Source organism: Acipenser ruthenus, chromosome 13 (assembly GCF_902713425.1).
Source record: "Acipenser ruthenus chromosome 13, fAciRut3.2 maternal haplotype, whole genome shotgun sequence".
In the NCBI taxonomy this organism is placed as follows: Eukaryota; Metazoa; Chordata; class Actinopteri; order Acipenseriformes; family Acipenseridae; genus Acipenser; species Acipenser ruthenus.
The window spans coordinates 18,571,358-18,584,098 of NC_081201.1; the positions used below are offsets into that span (position 1 = coordinate 18,571,358).

General features: G+C 38.0%; 1 protein-coding gene across 1 annotated transcript in view; it reads left to right on the top strand.

Moving 5' to 3' along the window:
• LOC117417630 (cGMP-dependent protein kinase 2) overlaps positions 1–12,434 on the top strand; it is a 70,371-nt gene extending 57,937 nt beyond the window's left edge. The window contains exons 14-19 of the mRNA XM_059035279.1: positions 4,144–4,285; positions 5,067–5,230; positions 8,227–8,349; positions 8,858–8,920; positions 11,422–11,488; positions 12,166–12,434. Of these exons, the coding sequence (XP_058891262.1) occupies positions 4,144–4,285; positions 5,067–5,230; positions 8,227–8,349; positions 8,858–8,920; positions 11,422–11,488; positions 12,166–12,261 (655 nt within the window). The 3' untranslated portion in view covers positions 12,262–12,434. The remainder of the gene's footprint in view (positions 1–4,143; positions 4,286–5,066; positions 5,231–8,226; positions 8,350–8,857; positions 8,921–11,421; positions 11,489–12,165) is intronic.
• Positions 12,435–12,741: the final 307 nt, after the last annotated feature.

Below are 12,741 nucleotides of genomic sequence, written 5' to 3' on the forward strand. Positions count from 1 at the left end.
AAACAAATACAAAATGATAAATTGCACAGGGGGGGAGGGGTACCCCATTCTAAAATAAACAATACATTTATGGCAGGGCTTTGCCCTGCCCCTTTTTCATGTGCAGGGCTCCTCACCCTGCCACAGCCTGGAATTATTCTATATGAAATAAAAGTTGAACTAATATGCGAAGCACAGTAACTGGAGTATGCATCGTAATGTATAAGCAACCTAGACTACAAACTCTGAAGTGGTACATTTGTTTATTAAGAAGCCACCGCACAGTCCATATTTTTTTAATTTGTCCTGGTGATCTTCCTGTGTTACAAGTACTGCTTGTACCAAAATCTCCACTTCCATATTGGTAAATTTCAGTTGTGCGGCCGTACTGAACACACACATTATGAAAGAAAACAGTTCTGTCCAGTGAAATGTATAACTAGAATTTTCTTTTCCACGGTTTATAATCGTCTGATATTCATGTACAGTAATTGAGATGGTTTAACAATGGCAAAGAAAATTAATGCATAGTTGGAAATTAAATAAGGGTGTTTAAAATATTAAATATTGCGGTAGGTGCCCCTATCCAAACCTGCTTAGTTATTTTAAATGATATGCAGTATGCAGTATAATTAGGGCTTCTGATTTTCGGTTTTAACCAATAAAACCCGATAAAACACAACCAGTACAAAAAAAATGAAATCGGTATATCAAAAATGAAAGCCCCGAAAAAAAACATTTACATAAAACTCGAAAATAGCTAAAAATAAACACCAAAAAATACAATTAATAAAACCCGAAAAACAGAAGCCCTAAATATAATGCAGTTGTGTTGCAGAGTGTCGAAAGAAATAAAAAAAGATTTAGTTGAAGTGAAGTTTCTGTAGCCCTGAGAACGATCGGTTGACTGGCATGGTCCCTTTGCCGTGTGAAAGGGTTATGACGGCATTTTCGTACTATGCGAATGGGTATTTTAAAGATTATTTAAACATCTCTGAGACGGCTCAGTAGCGCATTTGTGTGTGAAAGGGGTATTGAACACGGGTGCCAGGATTTCAAGCAACAGCCACACAATTCCCCTTCAGCCAAGTCTGGAGCCTACACTATTCTGATGCGCGGCACATTCACTTCATTTAAATACTCTAGCCCACATTCAGATGCACAGGTGCAGTTTTCAACACTCTGCAGTTAATACATAGCCCGCAACTTTTGAGACGTGCTCTTGCGCAGCTCAAATTAAATGTGCTTGCTGGTTCTTAGTACAATAGTCCTTGCAATTGATTGGTACTCAATTGTAAAGGTTCTTGTTTTGAAATCAACACATTATTAAATAGGCTTATTTGGATTTATTTAATAGCTGCTGATAAATACTTCTTAAAGGCAATTACTCAGAGCATGCAAGTATTGGCACACCCCTAACCCAAAACCACAATTAGTGCAAAGCACATTACACGGTGAGGCAGGGGGTGTGTAGGAAAACAATTCAAATGGGGCTTGAAGCTGCTTGTTCTTTATTGGTCCTGTTCAGATTAATCCATCCAGTGATTTGTACAACTAATAAAAAAATAACTAGTTTACATACCCCAAAACAAACTCCAGTGTTCAGTTTTACTCAATTAATTGAAAGTTTTAAATCTGCATTCTGGTAAACAGGAAGCCTGCTTCAGTGGTTGCTATGGAACTCCTCCCTTTGCTATATGACATGCGCAGGGGAAGGGAAGTGGAACAGAAGCAGCATGGCACATCTCCAGGGAACAATGGTTTTACATCTGAACTCTACAATTTTTTTTCTGACAAATTTCAGTACTTTCTACACAATCTTTACATTGAAGCTATTGAAAGAGAATTATTACCCCCATCATTAGAGCAAAGTTTTCATTTTGATTCCCAAGCCTAATAAAAATACAACATATTTGGATAATTGGAGGCCTTTAAGCTTGTTGAATCTTGATTACAAGATCCCGGCTCATATTTTTGCATCAAGACTTAAATCTGGTTTAAATGAAATAATAGATGAATCACAGTAAGGCTTTATTAATAAACAGACACATTGTCAACAACATCCGCCTCGTTCTTGATTTAGTTGATTACTCCAGTCTAATCACCAAGGACAGCTTTGTATTATTTCTAGATTTCTGTAAAGCTTTTGATACGATAGAGCACCATTTTATTCTAAATGCATTAAAGCTTTTTGGGTTTGGCAGTTATTTCACTAGAGCCATATCAACCTTGTATAAGGAGGGTAATAGCTATTTTAAACTAAGAAATAGAATGCCCTATTTCTCCTTTTCTCTTTCTTCTCACTGTTCAAATTCTGGCTACTCCAATAATCAAAAGTCACTTGAAGGGTATTCAGATGTTTGAAGGAATGTTAAAAGTTGTCGGCTAGCTGATGACATCACACTTTTTATTAAAGATGAAACACAAGTAAGAGTTGCCATTGGCATAATTTGCATAATTCTCTAATGTTTTAGGCTTGTTTCTTAACACAAAGAAGTGTGAATTGTTACCAATTAAACGATGTCAATGTACTGAGATTGAAAATGTCCCAGTCAAACATGAAGTAACTTATTTGGGAGTACTAATAGATAAAAACCCTAAATCTAGGTCAGTATCTAACTGCAATACTGTAATTCCAAAAGTTAAATCCAGATTCAATTTTTGGCTTCAAAGAGACTTATCCTTACACGGTCAGATATTATTATCCAAAGCTGAGGGTATATCACGTTTGACCTATTTAGCATTAGCCCTTGATGTAAATAAAGACATGTAGAATTTTAGATATATTCAATTTTTTAATTTATATGGAAAAACCAAACTCAAAATGTTAAAAGAAATGTTTTACTAAATAGTCATAAAAAGGGTGGTTTGAATGTTCTGGATTTTACTTCCTTTAACATTTCACTCAAAATGGTTAAAAAAAACATTATTAATAATCCTGATTCTGTTTGGAACATAATACCAACATTCTTGTTTAACAAATTTATCTTGCATTGTGATTTTGATGTCTGTGAAATTCCTATTAAATTATCTAACTTTCACCAACAGGTATTATTAGCTTGGAAACTGATTTATGTTCACAGCTTTTCCCCACATAAGTATATCATTTGGAACAACAGAAATTTAAGATACAAAACTAAATCTATTTTAAAAACTTGGTGGAAAAAACATTATTTTGGTTAAGTAATTATTGGATGAGGAAGGGTTTCCTTTGTCTTACTCAAGATTTATGGAAAAATCCAGTTATTTCCAGTTATCCCTAAAGAATATGCTATTTTTTTTTATGCGCTTCCTGAACAAATCCTTATCCTTCTTAAATCTGGCACTTCAGGATCAGCTACCCTCCCTACCTTTGACTCTAGCACTCTGTATATTGGCCATGTTAAATTTTATGAATATAGATGCAATAATAAATACATAAGAAAGCAATTTCAAAATGTACACTCTTCTATACCTTCTGCAACTTCCTTTTGGGCTTCTAAATTTGGCTATATTAACTGGAAAAGAACATGGACTCTAGTCAATAAATATCCTATAACTTCCAAGATAAAGGAATTATCCTTTAAAATATTGCATAGATTCTACCCAACCAAAACAAGAATACACCCAAATATAGATACACTTTGTACTTTTTGTGGTGTTTTTGATTAAACCATTCCTTATTTATTTTCTGAATGTTCATATACCAAAGTGTTCTGGATTGATATGGAAAATTTTATTTTTAGAGGAGTGCATCTAAATCTTAAACTCCATTTAAAAGATATACTGTTTGGTTTACAAAATGCAAATATAATTGATAATAATTTGATAGACATTATACATATGTCAATATTATTGGCAAAATATCATCTACACAAAACAAAATATCATATACACAAAACTAAATTCTTAAAGTATAAACCATCCTTCATTTCCTTCTTTGAAGAAACCAAATGCTATATCATTACTCTGAATAAACTAAACAGTAAAAAAAGCTGTAAGTAATTTATTTAATTCCTATAATCCTATTTTCACTCCTGGGTGCATGGAGTGCATATTCACATAATGTTAGTACCCATTGCACTGGCACCTGGCCAGAGCTTCCCTCTCAGGGAGTTCCCCCCTCTAATTGCTGTCCTCTTTTGAACTCCGCTTGTTCTAAACTGAAGCTTTCCTCTATTGCAGGTGTTTCTTTGAGGAGCCATCGGCCCGCTTTTGTATTGGCTGCGTTCTCGAAGCCTTCAGTTATCTCCACGGGAGAGGAATTGTCTATCGGGATTTAAAACCAGAGAACTTGCTGCTGGACAAGGATGGCTATGTGAAAATGGTATGAGGCGCTCAGCTGATTGGGGGAGTATAGTGTGCTGTCCCTGACAGCCAGGATTCAACACAATGACTCTGCAAGGTGTTTAAGTGTTACGTTACCAGGGATGCATTCCTCCAGGGTTAGCACCTCTAATTTGTTCAGGGAAGTTGGGGGTGGAGTTGTCACTTTTGAGACCAATTTGTGCAGTCTTGAGATACAGCGGCACCTGCCAACCAAACCCCTGCTATTAGACCAGTTGCTTTGCCCTTTGTGAATCCATGGAATAAAGTGACCTTCATTCTTTACTGAAAGTGAATTACAGGCAGGGTGATAACTCTAACACACTCTGCACACCCTGAATTAACCTGTAATCCACATTCTGTACAGGGGACGCACGCAACACTGTCCCAGAACAACTTCAAATCTGCAACCTTCGTGGCACTTGAGGGTTAGCACTTTGTTCTCCTTCACACCGAATTATTTAGGTGTTCCAGAGTTTGTGTAAATACTCCAGGTGTTTCTGTTTTTCACTGAAGTACATTTTGATTCAAACACGTTAAAACATTTTGTGCTTGAAAGCTATATTCACATCATGTCTGAGTCAATATCATGTCTGGAGTCCAGGCATAAAGATGGGTCTGATTCATAGGGTTATGACATGTAAGCATTGGCTTCGTACAGGGTAGAAGGATCAGCAGGAAGGACTGTCAATTAAAATCAAATTACAATGCGGTCCATGTTAAAGCTGAGTTGTGCACACCTGCTTAATAGGCATTCTGTCATTGCGGACTTTGTTTCTTAGGTAGATTTTGGGTTTGCGAAGAGAATCGGTCTTGGGAAGAAGACTTGGACTTTCTGTGGCACCCCAGAGTACGTGGCCCCAGAGATCATCATGAACAAGGGCCACGACTTCGGAGCCGATTACTGGTCCCTGGGAATCCTGATCTTCGAGCTCCTCACGGGGAGGTGAGGAAACCATTCCATTCCATGTGTGTGGGGTTTGTATTTTAATAGAGCACTGAGGAAACCATTCCATTCCATGCGTCTGGGGTTTGTATTTTAATAGAGCACTGAGGAAACCATTCCATTCCATGCGTCTGGGGTTTGTATTTTAATAGAGCACTGAGGAAACCATTCCATTCCATGCGTCTGGGGTTTGTATTTTAATAGAGCACTGAGGAAACCATTCCATTCCATGTGTGTGGGGTTTGTATTTTAATAGAGCACTGAGGAAACCATTCCATTCCATGTGTCTGGGGTTTGTATTTTAATAGAGCACTGAGGAAACCATTCCATTCCATGTGTGTGGGGTTTGTATTTTAATAGAGTGCTGAGGAAACCATTCCATTCCATGTGTGTGGGGTTTGTATTTTAATAGAACACCGAGGAAACCATTCCATTCCATGCGTCTGGGGTTTGTATTTTAATAGAGCACTGAGGAAACCATTCCATTCCATGTGTCTGGGGTTTGTATTTTAATAGAGCACTGAGGAAACCATTCCATTCCATGGTTGTGGGGTTTGTATTTTAATAGAACATGATCACACATGTTCTACACAGCAAACTCAACTGCAGTGCAGAGCCCACTACCTGGTCACAATAAAACATGTATCCTTTGTGTTTTATTTAACATGGGCTGCAAGTTCATTTAGGTTTTGCAGGCTACTAGATGTCACAACTGGCAGCTTTGTTCTTGCAGTAGTATCCAGTGTTTCAGTGCATCCTTTTCATTGTGAGTTAATTATCCAGAAAAGCAGCTAACCAGACCATCACTGTACTGTACATCCTCAAAAAGTACTGGAAACCCTTAGAATAACAAATCCTAAAACTAATCATTCATGATATTATACTTGGACCTTTAAAAATATTGGGCCTTTTTTAGATCCTTTTTTGCCAGAAATGCTTTTCTTAGCAACATGTTCTTATTTCAATACTAGGAAAAAATGGAAGATCATTTTCTCAGATAATATTCAGAAATTCAATGACTAATGTTTCAACTATGAGTCTTTTCTAATATCTTCAATGAAAAACTTCCAGTCGAAACATTTATTAATTCATTTATTATGTTTCTATTAGAATTTATAAATTCAGCTTTATTGAGTGTGTAATACATCTGGATGAAATAATATTAGGGCACATTTTTAACCTTGCCCCAAAGCCAAATTCTTTTTTAATTATTTGAGAAAATCGTGTATTTGTTTTCTTATTACAGGAAAACGGTCTTGTATGGGAAAGCATTTTTGGCCACGTGTGGTCCTCATTTCTGTAATTCCACCTCATATTTTCTGTTTATTCCTAAATTGCAACTTCGCATCCCAGCTTGATAAGGGAGCGTGGAATATCCAGCCCACTGTTCTCTACTGGGAAGCGATAACCCCCTATTTGATTGCGTGGTTCAGCGAGGGTTTGATTGAGGTACACTGAAGTATTTATTATTGCCAGGGTTTCCATATAAAGCACTGCGGATGACACACCCTGGTGAAGTGCCTCTATAAATACACACAGTATTAGCCACTGAAGGAAAAGTCTCTTCATTAGGCACTAAGTACCAAGAGCCAAGATGTAATAGTCACAGAGTATTTACAATTACTGTCCTTTTGAATTCTGCTTCGAGCCACACTGACGCGTGTGTCAGTTAATAAAGGTAGCTGATCACGTCACTACAAGGCTGTTGTGAAGAAAACATTCTTATATTTGAAGGGTGTCCAGGTGAAAATGCTGGACTACAAAGTGAACATTCTTAGAATTCAAAGAAGCAGAACTTTATGGCACAACCTCTTGTAAATATTTAATGCAATTCTCCCTCTTTATTTTGCTATCTGACACATCAAAGAACCTGTGAAATATTGAAAACAAAATTATCGAATCATTAAATAAATGAGGGAGTACTGTATTTGAAAAAAGAAAGAAAGAAAAAAGCACACATATAAAAAAGTTACTGTAGTCCAGATTGGAATGTCTGTATGTTACTGAACAGATCTGCACACTGCAATATCTTATGCATAAACAGCACTTTCATTCCTGTGATAGATCAGGAGCTCGTCCTGTTCTTCAAGAAGCAACATTTAATGCAGAGTAGCACCAATTTTGGACTACCTTACCTAAAATAAGATAAAGTAATCCAAGATGTGTGGGTTTGTGAAACCAGATGATAGCAGATACCATGCTCTCTGAATTCAGGGGTGGCCTTCACCCCAATTGTGTATTACGTAACTGTTATTATGCAACTGGGCAATATTTTGTAGAGATCACGGTGAAGGTGGACTGGTTCATCCTTTTATTCTGGCTTGATGTGGTTACCATACGGATACTGAGGAATTGTCACTTAAATCTATCTTGAGACCAGCTGTGGTTAGGGTTAATGATGTTTCACCATTAACGGCCAAAGGATCTGTGTGAACAGTAATCATGGTGGTCCCTCAAAAGGGACAACTCAGGGAGCTTTTAATGAGGGGAGTCATCAAGCACTCACTTGCATAGATCACCGTAGGAAGGGATTTGAAATTGAAGGTTGTCAAGGAAACAGCCATCCATGGCAGGAGAAAATAATGTGATGTCTCTCTCTTGACCACTTCAGCAAATTTCTGTCGTTCGTTTTCATTTCTAGCGATTGCGTTTTCATTTTAAAGTAATAGCTCCTTTTAATGCGTGGCAGGAATCCTAAATAGCAGTGAATATTGATGTGAAGTCAAGGCAAGGGAGATGTATGCAGTTAGGATAAGAGTAGCACAAGGAAAGAGGTTGGCTAGCTTTATCAGAAATGTCATTGGTTTAGTCAGGATTAGAGAATTAAAAAAGTGTCAGAAGCATATATCACATCATTTCTGACTTGCTTGTTTGTGGCGCTCTGCCTCAAAATGTGATTAAAATGGCATTTTGTTCTTTGTTATTAATCATCACAATCTTTAATAACATTAGTAGATCATTTTAGAAGCTAAAGTGTGACCTCTTTTCTTCTGTAGTCCTCCATTTTCAGGATCAGACCCCATTAAAATCTACAGCACAGTGCTGAGAGGGATAGAGAAGGTGGACTTCCCCAAGCGCATTGGGAAGCGTCCGGAGGATCTCATCAGAAGACTGTGCAAGTAAGGACCGCTTCAGCTCAGTACACTACAGCATGAGGGGTCATATAGTGCATGGCAAGTGCAGGCAATCCAAGGCACTGTATAGACAGGATGTCAGTTAATACTACAGTTTTAACTGCATTAACACTGAAATTAACCCACACGAAATTACAAGAAACTCATAGACACGTAATAGATATTATCAATAAGACATTAAAGATGTTTTAAGCAATAACCTACTCGCTTAGAAGCATTTATAATTAGCTTTATTGTTACTTTATAACATGACATTAACTTGTAATGTATCATTAAAATGTTATTATAATCATCATCAAAACATTTAAGAATGCATTTATAGATATTATTTGTAGATTATTCCTTAAACTTAAGTGAGACCCAAAAAATTGAATTTTCATGCACTCCTGAAATCAAACGCAGTAGCATATTGTGACATCATCTACAGAGCAGGAGCTCTTATTGGTAGGAAAGGTTGTGATGATGTATAGTAACAGTTATATTTGTCCTTCAGACTTAATCCTGCAGAGCGAATCGGAAACAAGAAGAATGGGATCAATGATATACGGAAGCACAAGTCAGTATACAGTCAAAATAATGATATTGTTTCTTAAGATTATAAAAACCTGAACCTCCCGAAGCCTGCAAGATTAGCATTCAAAAAGCAATAACTTGAATTGATAAGATGGAAAAGGAAAATCTGTAGATGAAGTGTATTGTATTTATTTCTGTGATCTCAAAACAGGTTCAAAAGCACTTTTATATGCTTTCACTGTCATACATCTAAAAATGTGTGGAAATAAGTTGGTTTGTTGTTGAATGGATGCTGGTTTGTTGTTGAATGGATGCTGGTTTGTTGTTCAATGGATGGTGGTTTGTTGTTGAATGGGTCATAGTTTGTGAATGGATGCTGGTTTGTTGAATGGATGATGGTTTGTGAATGGATGGTGGTTTGTTGTTGAATGGATGATAGTTTGTGAATGGATGGTGGTTTGTTGTTGAATGGATGATGGTTTGTGAATGGATGGTGGTTTGTTGTTGAATGGATGATAGTTTGTGAATGGATGGTGGTTTGTTGTTGAATGGATGATAGTTTGTGAATGGATGGTGGTTTGTGAATGGATGGTGGTTTGTGAATGGATGGTGGTTTGTTGTTGAATGGATGGTGGTTTGTTGTTGAATGGATGGTGGTTTGTTGTTGAATGGATGGTGGTTTGTTGTTGAATGGATGCTGGTTTGTTGTTGAATGGATGGTGGTTTGTTGTTGAATGGATGCTGGTTTGTTGTTGAATGGATGGTGGTTTGTTGTTGAATGGATGCTGGTTTGTTGTTGAATGGATGATGGTTTGTTGTTGAATGGATGGTGGTTTGTTGTTGAATGGATGGTGATTTGTTGTTGAATGGATGCTGGTTTGTGAATGGATGGTGGTTTGTTGTTGAATGGATGCTGGTTTGTTGTTGAATGGATGCTGGTTTGTGAATGGATGATGGTTTGTTGTTGAATGGATGATAGTTTGTGAATGGATGGTGGTTTGTTGTTGAATGGATGATAGTTTGTGAATGGATGGTGGTTTGTTGTTGAATGGATGGTGGTTTGTGAATAGATGGTGGTTTGTTGTTGAATGGATGATAGTTTGTGAATGGATGGTGGTTTGTTGTTGAATGGATGGTGGTTTGTTGTTGAATGGATGCTGGTTTGTTGTTGAATGGATGGTGGTTTGTTGTTGAATGGATGCTGGTTTGTTGTTGAATGGATGATGGTTTGTTGTTGAATGGATGGTGGTTTGTTGTTGAATGGATGGTGATTTGTTGTTGAATGGATGCTGGTTTGTGAATGGATGGTGGTTTGTTGTTGAATGGATGCTGGTTTGTTGTTGAATGGATGCTGGTTTGTGAATGGATGATGGTTTGTTGTTGAATGGATGATAGTTTGTGAATGGATGGTGGTTTGTTGTTGAATGGATGATAGTTTGTGAATGGATGGTGGTTTGTTGTTGAATGGATGGTGGTTTGTGAATGGATGATGGTTTGTTGTTGAATGGATGATAGTTTGTGAATGGATGGTGGTTTGTTGTTGAATGGATGATAGTTTGTGAATGGATGGTGGTTTGTTGTTGAATGGATGCTGGTTTGTGAATAGATGGTGGTTTGTTGTTGAATGGATGATAGTTTGTGAATGGATGGTGGTTTGTTGTTGAATGGATGGTGGTTTGTGAATGGATGGTGGTTTGTGAATGGATGATGGTTTGTTGTTGAATGGATGGTGGTTTGTTGTTGAATGGATGGTGGTTTGTTGTTGAATGGATGCTGGTTTGTGAATGGATGGTGGTTTGTGAATGGATGCTGGTTTGTTGAATGGATGATGGTTTGTGAATGGATGGTGGTTTGTTGTTGAATGGATGATAGTTTGTGAATGGATGGTGGTTTGTTGTTGAATGGATGGTGGTTTGTGAATGGATGGTGGTTTGTTGTTGAATGGATGATAGTTTGTGAATGGATGGTGGTTTGTGAATGGATGGTAGTTTGTTGTTGAATGGATGGTGGTCTGTTGTTGAATGGATGATAGTTTGTGAATGGATGGTGGTTTGTTGTTGAATGGATGGTGGTTTGTGAATGGATGGTGGTTTGTTGTTGAATGGATGATAGTTTGTGAATGGATGGTGGTTTGTGAATGGATGGTAGTTTGTTGTTGAATGGATGGTGGTCTGTTGTTGAATGGATGGTGGTTTGTTGTTGAATGGATGGTGTTGAATGATGTTTTTTGTAAATATGTTGTCTCATGTTTTATGAGAGACGTCATCTCATACAGTTTGGGATCCTGTGTTCTGGTTCCTCAAAACTGTGCAAAATTATTTTTGTTATAAAAAGAGACACCCTTCACACAACAAACAGTATTACATTATTACAAATCACTAAAATACTGCTATTCAATATATAAAGTGTAGTTTTTTTAACTTCGGAATTATGTTGTGTGTTCCATGCAAAGGATGACATCTGTACACTGGTTAAGACGTAATGATTTAAACCTGCACAGTGATTGGTTGATTTCTTGGACGTGATTTCTAATGTTTCTTTCAGGTGGTTTCAGGGCTTTAACTGGGAAGGATTAAGAAGCAGAAAACTGTCTTCTCCACTGAGGAGGGAGGTAAGGGAAACATGCAAATGACTTTAAAAACTAGGAATGCCTTTACTGAAACAACCGTCTTTGTCCTGGAGCTTAACTTTAATGTTAACATAGTTTTTCTTTTTTACTGACTGCTTCCTATTCCTGCAAATGTTATGGGACTGTGTGATTAACTGTTTCATCAATGGACTATGTGATTAATCATTTAATCAATGTGCTATGTGATTAATCGTTTAATCAGTGGACTATGTGATTAATCGTTTAATCAATGGGCTGTGTGATTAATCGTTTAATCAGTGGACCATGTGATTAATCGTTTATTCAATCTTTTACGCATCCTGGTTAAACACCTAAAAAGTCTAGGTTAAAACCCTGAATATACACATATACAGGATTTGAGAGATCTAGCTTAGAATGATTTTGTCATATGCCATGAATATTGTTTCTATCTTGCATTAATTCAAATCCAAGGAAGCTACTATGCAAATGCAGCTCCTTATCTAAGGAAAGTCATTCTCTGAGCTAAGCTGTTTAATTTGGGTTTAAAACGCAAACTGAATGGAGTGCTGTGATAATTTAACTAATGAAGATGTCTGTAGACAAGTCTGCAACTCACCCCCTTGCCTCGTGTCATGGAATAATAGCTTTACAAGTGCTCATGGTGTATCCTCTGTATGCTTCCCTTCCTTTCTGTCTAGCTGCATGGACCACTGGATCACAGCAACTTCGACACCTTCCCTCCTGAGCTGGATGAGCCAGTCGATGAGCTTTCCGGCTGGGACCGAGATTTCTGAGGTTGGAGCTCCACAGAGATTTCTGTGGTGGCTGGACCAGGCTGGAACCACAGTGATTTCTGAGGAGGCAGGGCCAGGCTGGAGTTCCACAGTGATTTCTGAGGAGGCAGGGCCAGGCTGGAGTTCCACAGAGATTTCTGAGGAGGTGGGGCCAGGATGGAGCACCACTGAGATTTCTGAGGAGGCGGGGCCAGGATGGAGCTCCACTGAGATTTCTGAGAAGGTGGGGCCAGGCTGGAGCGCCACTGAGATTTCTGAGGAGGCGGGGCCAGGCTGGAACTCCACTGAGATTTCTGAGGAGGCGGGGCCAGGATGGAGCTCCACTGAGATTTCTGAGGAGGTGGGGCCAGGCTGGAGCTCCAACGCAGGATGGTTAGTGGATGAATAACATCAGCCACAGGAACAGTTGCAGCAGCTTTGTTCCCTGTATTTGAGTGTACAGGATACATCAGGTTCATGTTATATTATATCAGTGCTTCA